This window comes from Haematobia irritans, chromosome 1 (assembly GCF_050003625.1).
Source record: "Haematobia irritans isolate KBUSLIRL chromosome 1, ASM5000362v1, whole genome shotgun sequence".
Classification (NCBI taxonomy): domain Eukaryota; kingdom Metazoa; phylum Arthropoda; class Insecta; order Diptera; family Muscidae; genus Haematobia; species Haematobia irritans.
The window spans coordinates 245,397,027-245,415,825 of record NC_134397.1 but is presented as its reverse complement, the minus strand read 5'-3'; the positions used below and the strand labels follow the sequence as shown (position 1 = coordinate 245,415,825).

The following is an 18,799-nucleotide window of genomic DNA, read 5'->3' as shown; positions in this document are numbered from 1 at the left end:
GAACTAGGATTGACTTTCATACAAATTGTGGTTTGAAAGTATTCGCAACAATGCTAGTTTTTTATTTTTCTCACATTGAAAACTGTTTGAGAAATTATTGAGTAGCGATGCATTTCAATTTGAGGATTACAATTGAGAAATTATTGCTATTGTGTTGAATTTTACTGTTGAGGGTAATGTCTGTTTTTTGTTGAGAACGCGATTTTCTCAACAATATCTCAACTTGAATATTACCCTAATCCTTTGAAAAAATGTTTGAAAAATTATTGAATTTTAGTATTTTTCAAACGTTTGTGTTTATTGGGATGTGGTTTTTTCGTTGCATTTCAGGGTAGTGTTTTGTCAAAGTTTTCTCCAATTATCTTCAACACATTTTCAAAGTTTTCGTCAACATTTTGCCAAATTGGTTGTAATTCGTAAACAATTTGAAGATGAATTGAAGATGAGCTTTTTCAAGTCAAGTTGAATTTATGTTGAAAATGATATTTACCCTCAAACTGAAGAGGTGTTGCATTTGAAAAACGCTCATCCTGTGTTTATTGGGCAATGATACCCGTTTTTTATGAAATCCCCTAGGTCTAAACGTACCATGACATTTTTTTGAGAAGTGGCAACTCTTAATGCTACTTGTTTCTCAGTGATGCCAATTTTGTGCTTTTAGCACTAAATGTAGTGCTTTTTGATTTCTAAAAAGCACCAAATTGCCTTTTTGGTGCCTTTTTAAAAAAATCTCCAAATAATTTCTGGCATTTTCATTTAGTGCTTTTGGGGCTTTTTCGTTTTGAATTGTATAACGTTTAATTAGTACAAAAATTAGGATTAGACTTTCAGGAGCTTAAGAAACTGAACTTTATTGTCAAATATAGAATTTGATTGTTATGAAGGTGGTATGGATTATTTTTAATTAATATTGTTATTGAGAGTATTCTGTAGAAATGAATTTTGGAACTTGATAAAGATGTCATTAAAAACCTTTGTATTAAATCCACAAAAGCACAAACAACTGAAATAAGCAATAGACTCCTTCCATATATTAATATTTTGAAAGACATTACTGATCAAACTGAATTGGATGAAAGCGTTAAAACTGATCATGGGGTATACTTGAATAGCGGTTCATAACTTCATAAAATTACAACTTCAATACACAAACGTTCTATAATACATCTTCGGAAGTTTTGTTTGTTTTGTTTTGTTTTTTTTTTTTTTTTTGAGTAGAGCATTTAATTTTCGATTTTGGTTGGAGGTGGTATGTTAGAATATATACAATATATTTATGGTGTGTTTCGGCCTTGGGGAGTTGGCAACACTGTTGTTTCTGGTGATTTACAAGAATTTACCGTTCGTTCTATGAAGCATTTCAATAAATGCTGGCGTCGTCGTTAAAGGTGTGATTTGCAAAATTGTCTCAAATTACAATGTCTGATTGGGAAGATGATAATGACCAGCCATGTGGTTCAAAGGCACAAAGTTACAGTTCCAATTCCCGGGGAGGTGATCATGAACGCAAACATTCATCATCGTCCTCTCGTAGGTATGATTTCCAAAATACTATCGATTTACCGGACAGATATGTAGGACGCATCATTGGGAGAGGTGGAAGCAACATACAAAAACTAGAGTCAGATTACAATGTACGCGTAGAACTTGACAAGCGGAAGGGAACAGTGACTGTGTCGGGCAACAAAAATGCAGATGTCGAGGATGCCATAGATCAGATTAAAAGTAAAATGTCTGATTCTGATAATCGCGGTGGAGGTGGTAGTGAAAGAGATCGTGATGGTTATCACAGACGAAACAATGACAGTTCACGAAGGAACAACGATTACAATGATGGTTCCAGGAGAAATAATGGCTATGAAAGTTCCAGAAGAAATAATGACTATGACGGTTCAAGAAGAAATAATGACTATGACGGTTCAAGAAGAAATAATGACTACAACGGAGGATCATCGAAAAGAAATAATGATTTCCACGAAGGATCTCGTAAAGACAATGACTTCTATGGTGGAAATAGTAATAAGTACTCCAGCCCAGCAGTAAAAAATGATACCTATGATAGTGACTCTGGAGTAAATAATGACAGTGTCATTGATTGGGATATGTTAAACAAAAAAGCGGAAATTGAACGAAAAAAGAGGTGGGCCAAGTGTCCACCATTGAAGAAGGATTTTTACGACGAACCGCCAGAAATCGCAAATATGCCTGCGGATGAAGCGGAAAGAATTCGCCAAATGAATAATAACACAACTGTAAGCAGAGTATTCGCCAAGGAAGGTAACGATGACATTCCAAATCCAGTTACAAAATTTGAACATTGTTTTGCACCATATCCGGATCTATTGGCTGAAATACAAAAGCAAGATTTCCAAAAGCCATCGCCCATACAGGCCCAAGCATGGCCAGTTTTATTAAAAGGGGAAGATCTCATTGGTATAGCCCAAACGGGAACTGGTAAAACATTAGCCTTTTTATTACCCGCTATGATACATACGGAGTATCAAAGTATACCTCGGTCACAGCGTGGTGGCCCTAATGTACTTGTCATGGCACCCACGCGAGAATTGGCATTGCAAATTGAAAAAGAAGTCAACAAATATTCGTTTAGGAATATGAGAGCGTGAGTATATCGTTGCCATTGCTAAATATGTATTAAATTGTTTCCATTATCTAAAATAGGGTTTGTATTTATGGAGGAGGCAATCGCCGAGAACAGATTGGATGTGTTGAAGGTGGTGTTGAAATTATTATCTGCACACCTGGTCGTTTGAATGATCTTATACAGGCGAATGTTATTGATGTAGCAACGATTACTTATCTAGTTTTAGATGAAGGTAAGCAATTATTAGGTTTAACTAAACAAAATATCTATAACCAATTCTCCTTAGCTGATCGTATGTTGGATATGGGGTTTGAACCCCAAATTCGTAAGATATTGTTGGATATACGACCCGATAGGCAAACTGTAATGACAAGTGCCACTTGGCCTCCCGGAGTTCGACGTTTGGCCGAAAGTTATATGAACAATCCCATACAGGTGTGTGTTGGATCATTGGATTTGGCGGCAACACATACGGTCGAACAAAAAATCGAAATCGTCGAAGAAGATGAGAAATTCTATTTGGTAAGCAATGAATAAGTCAATTTTTTCTTTATATGCTTAAGACGCTTTTTATGTTCAATCTCCGGCCATGATAAATCCTGTGTATAAAACACTTGAACACATTCAGGATTACAAAAAGGAATTAAAAAATTGAATTTGCCATTATTACAAAGTCAACATTTTGGAGTCGGTTCTTAACCACGGTTGCCACAGTTGGTAGATTGGCAGAATTCTTCATGCTTAGGTAGATTTTGCAAAATATTCATCTGAAAAAATTTTTAATAAAATTTTGAATTTCCTAAAGAAATAGTTTTGGCAAAATTTTCTATAGAAATAAAATTTTGGCAAAATTTTCTATAGAAATAAAATGTTGGCAAAATTTTCTATAGAAATAAAATGTTGGCAATATTTTCTATAGAAATAAATTTTGGACAAATTTTGACAAAATTTTCTATACAAATAAAATTTTGACAAAATTTTCTATAGAAATAAAATTTTGACAAAATTTTCTATAGAAATAAAATTTTGACAAAATTTTCTATAGAAATAAAATTTTTACAAAATTTTCTATAGAAATAAAATTTTGACAAAATTTTCTATAGAAATAAAATTTTCTATAGAAATAAAATTTTGACAAAATTTTCTATAGAAATAAAATTTTGACAAAATTTTCTATAGAAATAAAATTTTGACAAAATTTTCTATAGATATAAAATTTTGACAAAATTTTCTATAGAAATAAAATTTTGACAAAATTTTCTATAGAAATAAAATTTTGGCAAAATTTTCTATAGAAATAAAATTTTGGCAAAATTTTCTATAGAAATAAAATTTCTACAAATATTTCTAAATATTCAATATATTTAAACATTTTAATTTTCGTATTGATCCATTCGACAAAGTCCATCTGGAGTATGTTCTCCCTTTTTGAAGATGTATTAACTTTCTCTTGTTGGTGCAAGCTAAATCGTTAAAACATTTAATATTCAACACATTTATAATTCAAAGAATATTTATACACACAAAAAAATTATTGATAATTGGAGAAATCATATACATATGCAATATTATAGCAAATACTGAAATAAATTTCTAGAATAAAATAATAAAACATTTCATTTTTAGATGGGGAAAAAAATATTCAGTTTGATAAAAATCTTCAAAATATGTTTTTTTTTTAATTTGCTAGATTTTTGGTAAAATTTTCTTCAAATTTTGGTAGACTATATGTGTTACGAATGTCAACCGTGATACCAATCAAATTCTCTATACCATCAGCCCCTTATCTGATTCAGATTTTATATTCTCCATCGCGTTCTCCACTTTGAACTATAGAGTTTTGCGAGTAGTCGCAAGAACCCATATCGGGCGACTAATGTGGTTGTGAAACGACATTGCAACCAATGTCGTTCCACAAATTTCCCTAGTTTGGTAAACACAAGCATAGATATGAAATTTGTCCCAGAACCACGTAGAAATAAAAAGCTAGCTAAGTAATATTTAATTTTAAAATTCACTTTACATTTTACCCACAGTTGTAAGTTTGAGCCAATTTTGTAAGTTATCGAAAGTCGGAACTGAAGAGTGCAGATAATCGAATAAAAAATTCGTCTTATTTTTCAAAAAAAAAAAAAAATATTTATCAAGAAGACCCAAACAAAGTATTGAAAAATAAATGAAATGAAAAAGGCGATTTTCGTATACAGAAATGTTAATATTAGAACTTTGGGATACCAGACCTCTAAAGTATTAATTGGGTACTGGCGAGTTGTTGCAAACAGCTGACGTAACGGAGCTTCACTGAAAATAAAATAAAATTTTAAAACTAAATATGATTGTATTTTTTTTTCTGTTTATAGGTAAAGAATTTCGTTAAACATATGGAATATGATGAAAAAGTCATCATATTTTGTGGCAAGAAAGTTCGAGCTGACGATTTGTCTAGTGACTTAACATTAGATGGTTTTCGTTGCCAATGTATTCATGGATCTCGTGATCAGGTAAACTATATTAGAAATAAATAAAGTTATTCTTATCTTAATTGAATTATGTTATACTTTTTAGTCTGATCGAGAACAGGCCATTGCTGATATAATATCTGGTGAGGTAAAAATTCTTATAGCAACTGACATTGCCTCACGTGGTCTAGACATTGAAGATATAACGTAAGAAATCAATCGTATACTACCAATGGATTCAAACATTACATTATGCTTTGTTTTCTTCTAAATTCCTCTATTTAGTCATGTCATCAATTTCGATTTTCCCAGAAATATCGAAGAATATGTTCATCGAGTTGGTCGTACAGGACGCGCTGGTCGCACAGGCACATCAATTAGTTATATAACTCGATCCGATTGGGCCATGGCATCGGAATTGATTCCCATCCTTGAAGAGGCTGGCCAGAAGATACCTTCTGAACTCCGGACCATGGCTGAACGTTTTGCCAAAGCCAAAGAACGGCGTGCTGACGAAGCACATAAATTTAATCGAATGAAAGGTGGTAGAGGCGGTGATAGTTATGGCGGACGTGGAGGTGGGGGTCGCCGTGATCGTTACTGATAATCGTAGATAGTATAAAATACTATGAAAACATTTATTTAAAAAACATGGAAAATTCAATTCCAAACGACTTTATGAATTGACTCAAATATTTTTATTAATTTGTTTTTTGTTGGATTTCATAATAGAAAAAATCTATTCCATATTCATTAGTCACACTGAAAGTGATTTTTATTAAAAAAAATATGTATGTAATAACACATTTCGCTGTTGATAGTTTTAGATTTGTATAAACAAATTTAAAGAAAATCATCTTCCATGCGATTTTATGAATTAAAACTAAACAACATTTTTATTTTACTTTTGTTTTAAAATTGCATTTAATTGGATTAAATAAAACAATATTCCATATTCATTAATTTCATCAAAAAAACAGATTCTGTTTTTTTATTTTAAATATGAGATAGATGTCTTTCAATGGTAAAGTTTAATACATCAGTGCATGGTGTGCAATTTTCACCTATAAGGCACACAGTTGCCACAGTTGGAAGATATCTAACAAAAATGGTAGATTTTTTACTGTTTGTTCGATTGGTAGAATTCTTAAGGTTTTGGTAGATTTTGCAAAATATTCCTCTCCAACTAACGCCCATTTTCATGAAACCCCGTTAGTGCTCCGTCAGCTAACGAACTTTTAAACCGTACTACGGACATATCTGACATCTTGCTTATATATTCCATATGTCAGTTAGGATCTTAACCGCTGAAAAATTCTCAGTTAAAGTTAACCGGAGAGAAGATATTTCGATTTTACTTTCTGTTAACTGGGAGTTAAAACCTAACAGAGCTACATGAAATTGGCCGTAAGAGGTACTTCAATTTTGTATAGAAATAACATTTTGAGAAAGTTTTCTATATAAATTTTTTTTATATCTACAATTTTGAAAAATTTTCTATAAAAATAAAAGTTACTCAAAATTTTCTATAAAAATAAAAGTTACTCAAAATTGTCTGTAAAAATAATATGTTTGCAAAATTTTGTATAGAAATACAATTTTTGCAAAATTTGCAAAAATTTTTTTATAGAAATAAAATTTTGGCAATTTTTTATAGAAATAGATTTGGGCAAAATTTTCTATAGAAATAAAATTTTGGCAAAATTGTCTATAGAAGTAAAATTTTTGCAATATTTTCTATAGAAATAAAATTTTGACAAACTTTTCTAGATAAATAAAGTTTTGGATAAATTTTCTAGAGGTCTAAAATTGTGGCAAAATTGTCTTTTGAAATAAAATTTGGACTAAATTTCGCTGTTGATAGTTTTAGATTTGTATAAACAAATTTAAAGAAAATCATTTTCCATGCGATTTTATGAATTTAAACTAAACAACATTTTTATTTTACTTTTGTTTTAAAATTGCATTTAATTGGATTAAATAAAACAATAAGCTACTCAAAATTTTCTGTAAAAATAAAATGTTTGCAAAATTTTGTATAGAAATACAATTTTTGCAAAATTTGCAAAAATTTTTTTATAGAAATACAATTTTGGCAATTTTTTATAGAAATAGATTTTGCCAAAATTTTCTATAGAAATAAAATTTTGGCAAAATTGTCTATAGAAGTAAAATTTTGGCAATATTTTCTATAGAAATAAAATTTTGACAAAATTTTCTAGATAAATAAAGTTTTGGATAAATTTTCTAGAGGTCTAAAATTGTGGCAAAATTGTCTTTTGAAATAAAATTTGGACTAAACTTTCTAGAGAACACATTGTAATTCGTTAAATTTGTCTCTTAAAGGCTTAGAATTGTTTAAATAAATGGAGATCAAATAAAATCTGGACAAAATTTTCTGGAGAAATAAAATTTTACCAAATTTTATAGAAAATCGAATTTTGATAAAGAAATAAGATTTTTTTAATTTGGTAGATTCATCTTCAATTTTGTATAGAAAAAATTTGAGAAAGTTTTCTGTAGATATGAAATTTTGAAAATTTTTTATATTTCTACAACTTTGGAAAATTTTCAATAAAAATTAATGTTTTCAAATTTTTCTATAAAAATAAACGTTTTGCAAAATTTTCTGTAAAAATACAATTTTTGCAAAATTTTGTATAAAAATACAATTTTTGCAAAATTTGCAAATTTTTTTATAGAAGTAAAATTTTGGCAAAATTGACTATAGAAGTAAAATTTAGGCAACATTTTGTATAGAAATAAAATTTTGCCAAATGTTGGAAAAATTTGGCAAAATTGTCTATAGAAATAAAATTTTGACTAAATTTTCTAGAGAAGTATTTACATTGTAATTCGTTAAATTGGTCTTTTTAAAGGCTTTGAATTGCTTAAAAAAATGGAGATACAATAAAATAAATAAAATCTGGACAAAATTTTCTAGAGAAATAAAATTTTGCCAAATTTTATAGAAAGTCGAATTTTGATAAAAAAAATAAGATTTTTTTAATTTGGTGGATTCATCTTCAATTTTGTATAGAAAAAATGTTGAGAAAGTTTTCTATAGATATGAAATTTTGAAAATTTTTTATATTTCTACAATTTTGGAAAATTTTCAATAAAAATTAATGTTTTGCAAATTTTTCTATAAAAATAAACTTTTTGCAAAATTTTCTGTAAAAATAAAATTTTTACAAAATTGTATAGAAATACAATTTTTGCAAAATGTGCAATTTTTTTAGAAATAAAATTTAGGCAAAATTGTCTATAGAAGTAAAATTTTGGCAACATTTTCTATAGAAATAAAATTTTGACAAAATTTTCTAGATAAATAAAATTTTGGAAAAATTTTCTAGAGTTCTAAAATTGTGGCAAAATTTTCTATAGAAATAAAATTTGGACTAAATTTTCTAGAGAAGTATTTACATTGTAATTCGTTAAATTGGTCTTTTAAAGGCTTTGAATTGCTTAAATAAATGGAGATAAAATAAAATAAATAAAATCTGGACAAAATTTTCTAGAGAAATAAAATTTTGCCAAATTTTATAGAAAATCGAATTTTGATAAAAAAATAAGATTTTTTTAATTTGGTAGATTCATCTTCAATTTTGTATAGAAAAAATGTTGAGAAGGTTTTCTATAGATATGAAATTTTGAAAATTGTTTATATTTCTACAATTTTGGAAAATTTTCAATAAAAATTAATGTTTTGCAAAATTTTCTGTAAAAATAAAATTTTTGCAAAATTTTGTATAGAATAATTATCACAATGGACTGAATAGTCTAAGTGAGCCTGAATCTTAATCGGGCTGCCACTTTAACCTAACATTTTGGCAACATTTTCTATAGAAATAAAATTTTGACAAAATTTTCTAGATAAATAAAATTTTGGAAAAATTTTCTAGAGTTCTAAAATTGTGGCAAAATTGTCTATAGAAATAAAATTTGGACAAAATTTTCTAGAGAAGTATTTACATTGTAATTCGTTAAATTGGTCTTTTAAAGGCTTTGAATTGCTTAAATAAATGGAGATAAAATAAAATAAATAAAATCTGGACAAAATTTTCTAGAGAAATTTGCCAAATTTTATAGAAAATCGAATTTTGATAAAAAAATAAGATAAGAAGAAAAATTTTCTAGAGATCTAAAATTATGGCAAATTTTATAGACAATCAAATTTTGATGAAAAATAAATAAGATTTTTTTATAATTTGGTAGATTCATCTACCAAATTAAATAAAAATTAATGTTTTGCAAATTTTTCTATAAAAATAAAAGTTCTGCAAAATTTTCTGTAAAAATAAAATGTAAAATGTTAAAAATTTCTCTATTACTCCTTTTACATTTAAAAGGAATTTGTTAAATTATTTATCTACTCTATAATGCAAATATTTATCATCTCACTGACAATTTCAAACTCAATGCGTTTTAATTTCTTGTTTGCTATGTATAAAGGGTTGTGCGTTAGGATTTTAATTTTAAGTTTTTTTTTAGTTTCGTTTTAATTATAAGGTTAAGTTTTTATTTGGAATACTAGAGCTCTATTGATTGAAATTCTATCAACATGTTGCCCAGAAGGGCGTTGGTTGATTAAATAAATAAATAAAATGTTTGCAAAATATTCTATAAAAATACAATTTTTGTAAAATTTTGCATAAAAATAAAATTTTGGCAAATTTTTTTATAGAAATAAAAATTAGCCAAAATTTTTTATAGAAATAAAATTTTGGCAAATTTGTTTATAGAAATAGATTTGGACAAAATTTTCTATAGAAATAAAATTTTGGCAAAATTGTCTATAGAAGAATTTTCTAGAGAAGTACATCGTAATTCGTTAAATTGGTCTTTTAAAGGCTTTGAATTGCTTAAATAAATGGAGATAAAATAAAATAAATAAAAGAAATTTGGACAAAATTTTCTAGAGAAATAAAATTTTGCCAAATTTTGTAGAAAATCAAATTTTGATAAAAAAATAAGATTTTGTTAAATTTGATTGATATTTATTTGGTAGAATTTTCTTCAAATTTTGGCTATTTATCAATTTTTTGGCACGAGTGCAAACCGTGATAAGGAAGAAAACATTGTCCTGCCAAATCGAAGAATTAACAACAAAATACAAAAGTTTATGATTGGTTGATAGTTAAAGGCCAGTATTAAGTTGGAATTATGGCCTGAATTGTCAATTTTCAGGTTACTTTTCTTTAATAATTCATTTCACCAAAATTAACATTTTCAATTTTATGTATTGGATCATTCCCCATCAAGTTATAATAAAATTTGCAACAAGAAGATATAATTTTATAGTGTTTTTGCAGATTTAATTTTAGCGGATATAAACTCGAACTTAGTACCCACCTTAAACGTTCTATTTGTTGCGTTGAGTTTTTTAAAGAACAGATTTATATTAATAATTTATTGTAATACACAATTCTTATAATTAAAAAGAGCCTATTGGAAATATTAACAATCAATGGCGGTTAAATCAAGATCATCTTCCCATCCAACATCAGTTTTCGATGACGACGCTTTTTGTGTATTATCGAACGACTTTTGTGTGGCCTCGGCTATATTCCACAATTCATCATCATCGTCAGCATTCATATATATTGTATTATCTTGGGTCGGCTGGCTACTCTTCACATGTTTACGCTGCACGGCAGTAGATTTCTTCTCCGTGCGATTACCCATAACCTCTTGACTTTGTAGGTAATAGTGATTGGGATGATTTATAGCAACCTCCTGTGAAGAATCATGGGTAACTTGAAAATATTTCGCACAAGCCAATTGGTAGTGATGTTTTCCTGCCAAACCAGCAATTTCTTGTATATGAGCCGTTCCTAGGCCGCATGCGGCAAGCTTTTGCTTTAAGGTCGATTGATCGTAATATTTGTAGGGACAACCATTTGAGCTACCCTGAACCACATTCTCTTGTATGATTTTGGCACAAGAAAAAGGAGCATAATCTTTTAAGGACCCCTTTTTACCATAGTTATGTTCAATGTTGTATTGATAACTTTTAACGAATTTTTCTGGGTCCATTTTTTTGGTGAACTCCTCACGCCAAAATCGTATAGCATCCTCCAGTGTGACTCCAATACCCTTAAGAAAAAGCCCATATTGCATACGACCATCGTATTTGAGATGGTGTTGGCTACGCAAATGTTCATGACACATGCGCATACAAAGCGGAAATGATTTCTTGGATAATTGATCTATAGACTCAATTGGTACTTTAACATCTTTACCAACCGTGTAATCCTTGCCCGTGTATGAAGTATGCAAGGACTTGAGAAGTGCAAAGAGTCTTTCATCAGTTTCAACTTCACGAATCAGACGTTGGGCAGATTTAAGGCCATGTTCAATCTCCTCCAACTGTTTGGTTCCAACAATTGAAATGAAATCATGAGTGTTAACATATGCCTGACCATGTTTCATGTAACAACGACGAGATTTTACCAAGTCCAAGACCTGGGTAAATGGAACTTTGTAGAAATCCAACATTTCGATTTTCGCCACACTTTGACCCACAGTACTTTCGATTAGGCCATCCTTAACGGCATTCTTCTGTTCGGGCGTTAACGGTACATAATTTAAATTGTGTAGATCCAGAAAATGTTTTATTTCCGAAGGAGTCATGGCGGAGAATTTGTATTTGAACAGTTCCATTTCCCTTGCTATAAACCAACTATAATAGAAGACAAAAAAATTGAACACAAGTCTAACGGAGAACATTCAAATTACCTCACCTCTTTAATTCCTGTGTCCGACAATAGGCCAGTCGCAATATAAAATGAGATATATAATCGCGTCGACGAGCTTGCAATTCAAATTCATGCTTACTAATGTTGTTGGTGGCCGTGTTGCCTCCACTCGTACATAGACGTAAATAGCCTTTGAGTCCTTCCCGAGACAATTCATCGTGTACGTATTCCTTCCAATCGTCAGACAGAAATCGCAAACCCTTAGTTTGTGCCTGTTCCATTATCCTTAATACTTTCAAGCGCTCCAATGCAAGATCTTCAAATTCCTGAATTTTTATATCTTCCGTCGGTGGGAGACGATATAATAGTACATTGTGTTTATAATTGTGTTCCAAATTTTCATATTCTGGTTTGCGTTCTACGCGTGCTTTAGATTTTCTTCTAAAATCCATGATGAATTTATTGAACAATCTCTTAAAAATTTGCAAATACAGCGTTTTGTTTACTGGCGGGAAAGTATACGGATGAGTTGCCAATCCAAATAAATATCAGCTGTAAATGTTTTTTTTTTGTTAGGTGGTTACTCATATAACGTAGAGTAATTGATGTACTCATATAACGTATAGTAATTAACGTTACCAACTGTGATAATATGCTGCATAAACAGAGAGAATAAAAATATAAGAGGTCGAAAAGTTCTCTTCTGCGAAGAAAACAACCCAATAAACACAAACGTTTGAAAAATGCTAAATATCAACAATTTTTCAAACATTTTTTCAAACGATTAGGGTAATATTCAAGTTGAGAAATTGTTGAGAAAATCGCGTTCTCAACAAAAAACAGACATTACCATCAACCCTGCCAACATTTTTTGAATTTGGGGACTCTTTTGAGAATCCCCACTACGTCGAAAACAATCATATACGACATCAAAAACACGTCGGAAAAGCGCCGTCACTATTGAGAAGTTGTACCACGCCAAGTTACTACAAAAATGTTTCGCATGAGTGCAATTATTAGGTGCCTTTATAGATCAATTTAGAACGACGCCAATAAGGGACCCTCCAAACAATCAGAAAAAGTGCATTTTAAGATAGTTATAAAAGAATCATTGTGGTCGAGTAAAACACGTTTGTTTAGATATTTATTAATTTGATTAAACATTTACAAATTCTTAAAAATATAACATTTATACCACTATCACATTACATTTAACATAATTTTTGGCATTAATGATGATGTTGAGTTACAAGTAGCGAGTTACATGTTGCTGCGTCTATCAACCAGTGTTTTTATTCCATGGAGGCAGCGTGTCTGTAAAATATCTGAAAAACAATCACTTTATTCCATTTGGAAAATCACCAAATTGTTCACCAATATACCTTTCACAATTTTAAGCGTATAATCTATGTTTTCAGAACTTTATTTTCGTTTTTATTTAATTAAAATATAACAAGCTGGTTGCGCTTGGCGTTTCACAAAAAAAAAATGGCTTTTTTTACAGTAGGGATGGCAAATTACTTGCATGTACTTTTTGATGTACCTTTTCATGATGATTGAAGTGACATTTACGAGTCTGTGGTAACGATGAGGTTGAAATGAAACTTTGAAATGCTGGCAGGGAAGAGTGAAATTCAACACATTAGCAATAATATCTCAAGTGTTATCCTCAAATTGAAATGCATCGCTGTTCAATAATTTGTCAAACAATTTTCGATGCGAGTCAAATTCAAAATTAAAATTTTTGCAAATACTTTTCAACCTAAATTTGTATGAATGATATCCCCACTTCAAAGCCAAAATTCTATGAATTTTATATAATTTATTCATTTTCATCAAAATAAAATATATAATAATACACTACACTACATAATACACTACAATACCAATTGATAAATAATAATCTTATTAAACATATCAACAAATAAGAACAAAAAAAATTAAAATATCTTAAACATTATTAGTAAACACTGTTGCATTGATAATTCGATTTCCTTCCTTTTGGTGTCATAAAACAGCATTGAAATTTATTAACCTGCGGGCAATTTGAAATTAGGAACGTACTGGACCGCGTGTTAGAATTGATTTCCAGCAGAAGGAATTCACAAAATATCAATTTTAAACTGCTAATAGCATATGAATTAAACTGACGATGTGATGCACATTTTCATCCAGAAGTTGTTGATTTCAACAATTTGTTGTTTTTAACAATTTTAATTGGTTGCACTTGTAATGTTTCTGGAAATTTAGTGACTTCTCTAAAGTGTTGATTTAATTTTTCATATTGACGTACCAATTATTATAAACTATTTGAAGCAGTTCCAGTTAACTGTCCACAATTTTTTCATTGGTCAGCTTTTTAATGTTTTCAAGAACGTAGAATCCATAATGTTAGTTTTCTGCAAAGAGATATACATTTAGTGACTTCCTTAAAGTTTTATTTCATTTTTTTTTTTCACTTACCTATTTTTATAAACTATTTGGTTATTTGTCTAAAATTTTCCATTTTTTTAATTTCTTGCAATTGACCACGAACTTCGTTGCAAAAATAAGTATTGAAAACCACATGGTTTTTTCGTTGCATTTTAGGGTAGTGTTTTGTCAAAGTTTTCTCATATTATATCCAACACCTTTTCAAAGATTTCGTCAACATTTTGGCAAATTGGAAGTAATTCGCAAACAATTTGAAGATGTATTGAAGATGAGCTATTTCAAGTCAAGTTGAATTTATGTTGAAAATTATATTTACTCTCAAACTGAAAAGTTGTTGCATTTGAAAAACGCTCATCCTGTGTTTATTGGGAAGTGTCAACTGCAGCTTTGATATTACCCATAGACCTTATAATACATAGATGATCCACTTCTCTTTAAAAAAATGTGTCAGTTCCAAAAATTAATTTACTGACATTTCGTTTTGATTTTTTCGTAAAGAGTCAGTCCCAAACATTAATTTTCGCGCATTTGTTTTTTACATAAAGAGCAATGCTGCTCAAAATTAAATTTCGTATTTCGCGGTTTTGGTCACAATTTTTTGTTCAAATATGAACTTTTAATATATTAATTTATTTATGAAAGTTTATAAATCATCATAAACGTTCTAATTTTGTGTAAAATTGGCAAACTACAAAAATGAAAACGAATGAGATTGTAAGCGTGCTCTTATTTTTCTCGTTTATTCTTAATCTTCGGAACTGTCAAACATAGTTTGACACCCATGGCTCATCTATGTATTATAAGGTCTATGATATTACCGATATCGCCACTAATTTGCTGGTTTTGGGTAAAGAACTGGCGAACATTACGAGAAATTGCTGCATCTGAGTTGAAATGCCCTGTTCGGAATTTTCACCGGCGCTATTTCCAGTAACTGTTCTACAGGTGGACTTGAAAGACAAAATATATTTACACATTGAAATGTTTTTCAATCATTATACGAACCGCTGACGCTTCTAAAATATTGATTATAACCAATATCGTAGTAAGTTTTCAAATGTTGGTACATTTCATTGTGGAAGTTGGGTGACCTACTACTAACCCAGTGGGAAATCTGTCTACGAAGAATTTGTCTTCAAAGAAAATATTGTAAATAATATACCTTCTGTATATATATCGACATGGTCTTAATGTTGTCTAGAATACATTTGTTTGTCGACATTAGGGGTGTTTTCTTTCTCATCAGTGCAAGTCGCGCCGATCTTGCCAGATTGTGTTTTGATAAAGTGACGCTTCATCGAATCACAATAGCACTTTATTGTGACTAATTTATGGAAAAACATGTAATTCAAAGTGGCATAGTGTCATAAATAATCGCATCAGTAAATATTTATTACTAATTGGAGCATTTCATACATTAAAAATGCAAGATTTCACTTCTTTTCTGTGATTGTTTTTAAACAGCTGATGACAGTGTTGCATATTTTTGGAGATGTCCTGGATAAACGAGTACTCTGTTTTCTTTTAGTCCTTCACGGCTTAGGGTATCCAGTGCTAAAAGAAAACAGCGAAAATGTCGCTATCGACATGTTCACTGCCAATGTCTTGCGTAGTTTCCTACACAACAGAATTTAAGGTGGCTATATATTTCAGATGCAGAATGGAAACACGGAAAGAATTTGACCTTGTAAACATCTGGTGTAAAGTTTCATTGTTGTAACGAAAATATTTATATTGATTTCTATTAAAATAAAAACAATATGTATAAAAAGTAAAAACTATATTCATTGATCTTAAAATACTTTATTTTGTGTAATTAAGTCAACTACATCATCAAAAAACTAAAGCGGGAAAAAATGCCTTATGTAGTCGTCAAGGACGAAATGCTAGAAATTGTCGTTACTATTGTCATCGACGAGAATTTCTGTCTCCTACTAAGTCATCAACGAAAATGTCTATGACCGTGTCTTCGACGAAATCGTGGAATACTGTGTCTCACAGCTTATCATTAACGACAAAGTAGACGAAACTGTAAGCGATATTGTCGTCATTGACATGATCGTTCACATTGTCGCTTAGAATTTCATGCTGGAATTTTGCAACATTTGTGTGAAAATGTCGTCAACGATTTGTGTGAAGTGTCCACAATATGTCTTCAAGGATTTAAAACGGTCGTTCACGATTCGTTGAGGATATCTTGTAGACAAACACCTCTGGGTAAATGATCATGGTGATTGCGGTGGTACGAATTGTAATTGTGTTGACCAAAATAGCTATTAATTTCTATAGGAAATTTTGTCAACATTTAATTTCTATAGAAAATTTTAACAAAATTTTATATAGAAAATTTTATCAAATTTTTATTTCTATAGAAAATTTTAACAAAATTTTTAATCGAAAATTCTGTCAAAATGTTATTTCCACAGAAAATTTTGTTAAAAATTTATTTCTATGAGGAATTTTGTCAAAATATTATTTCTATGGAAAATTTTGTCAAAATTGTATTTCTATGGAAAATTTTGTCAAAATTTTATTTCTATAGAAAATTTTGTAAATATTTTATTTCTATAGAAAATGTTGTAAAAATTTTATTTCTATAGAAAATTTTGTAAAAATTGTATTTCTACAGGAAGTTTTGTCAAAATTTTATTTCTATAGGAAGTTTTGTTAAAATTTTATTTCTATAGGAAGTTTTGTTAAAATTTTATTTCTATAGAAAATTTTGTCAAAATTTTATTTCTATAGAAAATTTTGTCAAAATTTTATTTCTATAGAAAATTTTGTCAGAATTTTATTTCTATAGAAAATTTTGTCAAAATTTTATTTCTATAGAAAATTTTGTCAAAATTTTATTTCTATAGAAAATTTTGTCAAAATTTTATTTCTATTTCGATTTTGTCAAAATTTTATTTCTATGGGAAATTTTGTCAAATTTTTTTTTATGGAAAATTTTGTCGAAATTGTATTTCTATAGAAAATTTTGTCAAAATTTTATTTCTATCAAACAATTTTGTCAACATTTTATTTCTATAGAAAATTTTTGTCAAAATGTTATTTCTATAGAAAATTTTGTCGCAATGTTGTTATTTCTATAGAAAATTTTGTCAAAATTTTATTTATATCAAAAAATTTGGCAAAATTTTATTTGTATAGAAAATTTTGTCAAAATGTTATTTCTATCAAAATTTTATTTATATGTAAACATTTTGTCAAAATTTTATTTCTATCAAAAAATTTTGTCAAAATTTTATTTGTATAGAAAATTTTGTCAAAATGTTATTTCTATCAAAATTTTATTTATATGTAAACATTTTGTCAAAATTTTATTTATATCAAAAAATTTTGTCAAAATTTTATTTCTATCAAAAAATTTTTGTCAAAATTTTATTTCTATAGAAGATTTTTTCCAAATTTTATTTCTATAGACACCTTTTTTCCAAATTTTATTTCTATAGACATTTTTTTCCACTTTTTATTTCAATAGAAAATTTTGTCAAAATTTTATTTCTATAGAAAATTTGGTCAAAATGTTATTTCTATAGAAAATTTTGTCAAAATGTTATTTCTATAGAAAATTTTGTCAAAATTTTATTTATATCAAAAAATTTTGTCAAAATTTAATTTCTATCAAAAAATTTTGTCAAAATTTTATTTGTAGTTTAGTCTATGTATGGTTTTAAGCTGAAATAAAAAACAACAACAAAATTTTATTTGTATAGAAAATTTTTTCAAAATTTTATTTCTATAGAAAATTTTGTAAAAATTTTATTTCTATAGAAAATTTTGTCAAAATTTTATTTCTATAGAAAATTTTGTCAAAATTTTATTTCTATAGAAAATTTTGTCAACATTTTATTTCTATCAAACAATTTTGTCAACATTTTATTTCTATAGAAAATTTTTGTCAAAATGTTATTTCTATAGAAAATTTTGTCACAATGTTATTTCTATAGAAAATTTTGTCAAAATTTTATTTATATCAAAAAATTTTGTCAAAATTTTATTTGTATAGAAAATTTTGTCAAAATGTTATTTCTACAGAAAATTTTGTCAAAAATTTATTTCTATCAAAAACTTTTGTCAAAATTTTATTTCTATCAAAAAAGTTTGTCAAAACTTTATTTATATCAAAAAATTTTGTCAAAGTTTTATTTCTATCAAAAAATTTTGTCAAAATTTTATTTGTATAGAAAATTTTGTCAAAATGTTATTTCTATAGAAGATTTTTTCCAAATTTTATTTCTATAGATATTTTTTTCCACTTTTTATTTCAATAGAAAATTTTGTCAAAATTTTATTTCTATAGAAATTTTTTATCCAAATTTTATTTCTATAGAATTTTTTTTTCCAAATTTTATTTCTATAGAAAATTTAGTCAAAATTTTATTTCTATAGAAAATTTAACAAAATTTTATTTCTATAGAAAATATTCTCAAAATTTTATTTCTATAGCAAGTTTTGTCAAAATTTTATTTCTATAGCAAATTTTGTCAAAATTTTATTTCTATAGAAAATATTCTCAAAATTTTATTTCTATAGAAAATTTTGTCAAAATTCTATTTCTTTAGACGGTGTCAAAATTTTATTTCTCTAGAAAATTTGTG

General features: G+C 28.3%; 2 protein-coding genes and 1 long non-coding RNA gene across 3 annotated transcripts; 1 reads left to right on the top strand and 2 right to left on the bottom strand.

Moving 5' to 3' along the window:
- Positions 1-1,323: 1,323 nt before the first annotated feature.
- Positions 1,324-5,960, top strand: LOC142241080 (putative ATP-dependent RNA helicase DDX43). Its single transcript, XM_075312845.1, has 6 exons — positions 1,324-2,620; positions 2,680-2,834; positions 2,889-3,124; positions 4,963-5,103; positions 5,168-5,268; positions 5,347-5,960. Exons 1-6 carry the CDS (start codon positions 1,419-1,421, stop codon positions 5,663-5,665), a joined length of 2,154 nt encoding a protein of 717 aa, XP_075168960.1. The 5' UTR covers positions 1,324-1,418; the 3' UTR covers positions 5,666-5,960.
- A 4,483-nt stretch (positions 5,961-10,443) lies between these two features.
- Positions 10,444-12,301, bottom strand: Prim2 (DNA primase subunit 2). Its single transcript, XM_075312753.1, has 2 exons — positions 11,808-12,301; positions 10,444-11,746 (listed from the first exon to the last, which is right to left on the bottom strand). The coding sequence occupies exons 1-2, from the start codon at positions 12,212-12,214 to the stop codon at positions 10,522-10,524; spliced, it is 1,632 nt and encodes a 543-aa protein (XP_075168868.1). The 5' UTR covers positions 12,215-12,301; the 3' UTR covers positions 10,444-10,521.
- Positions 12,302-12,893: 592 nt separating this feature from the next.
- Positions 12,894-13,292, bottom strand: LOC142219599 (uncharacterized). The gene is made up of 2 exons (XR_012717653.1): positions 13,145-13,292; positions 12,894-13,087 (listed from the first exon to the last, which is right to left on the bottom strand). It is a non-coding gene; the product is annotated as an uncharacterized LOC142219599 (long non-coding RNA).
- Between the last annotated feature and the right edge of the window lie 5,507 nt (positions 13,293-18,799).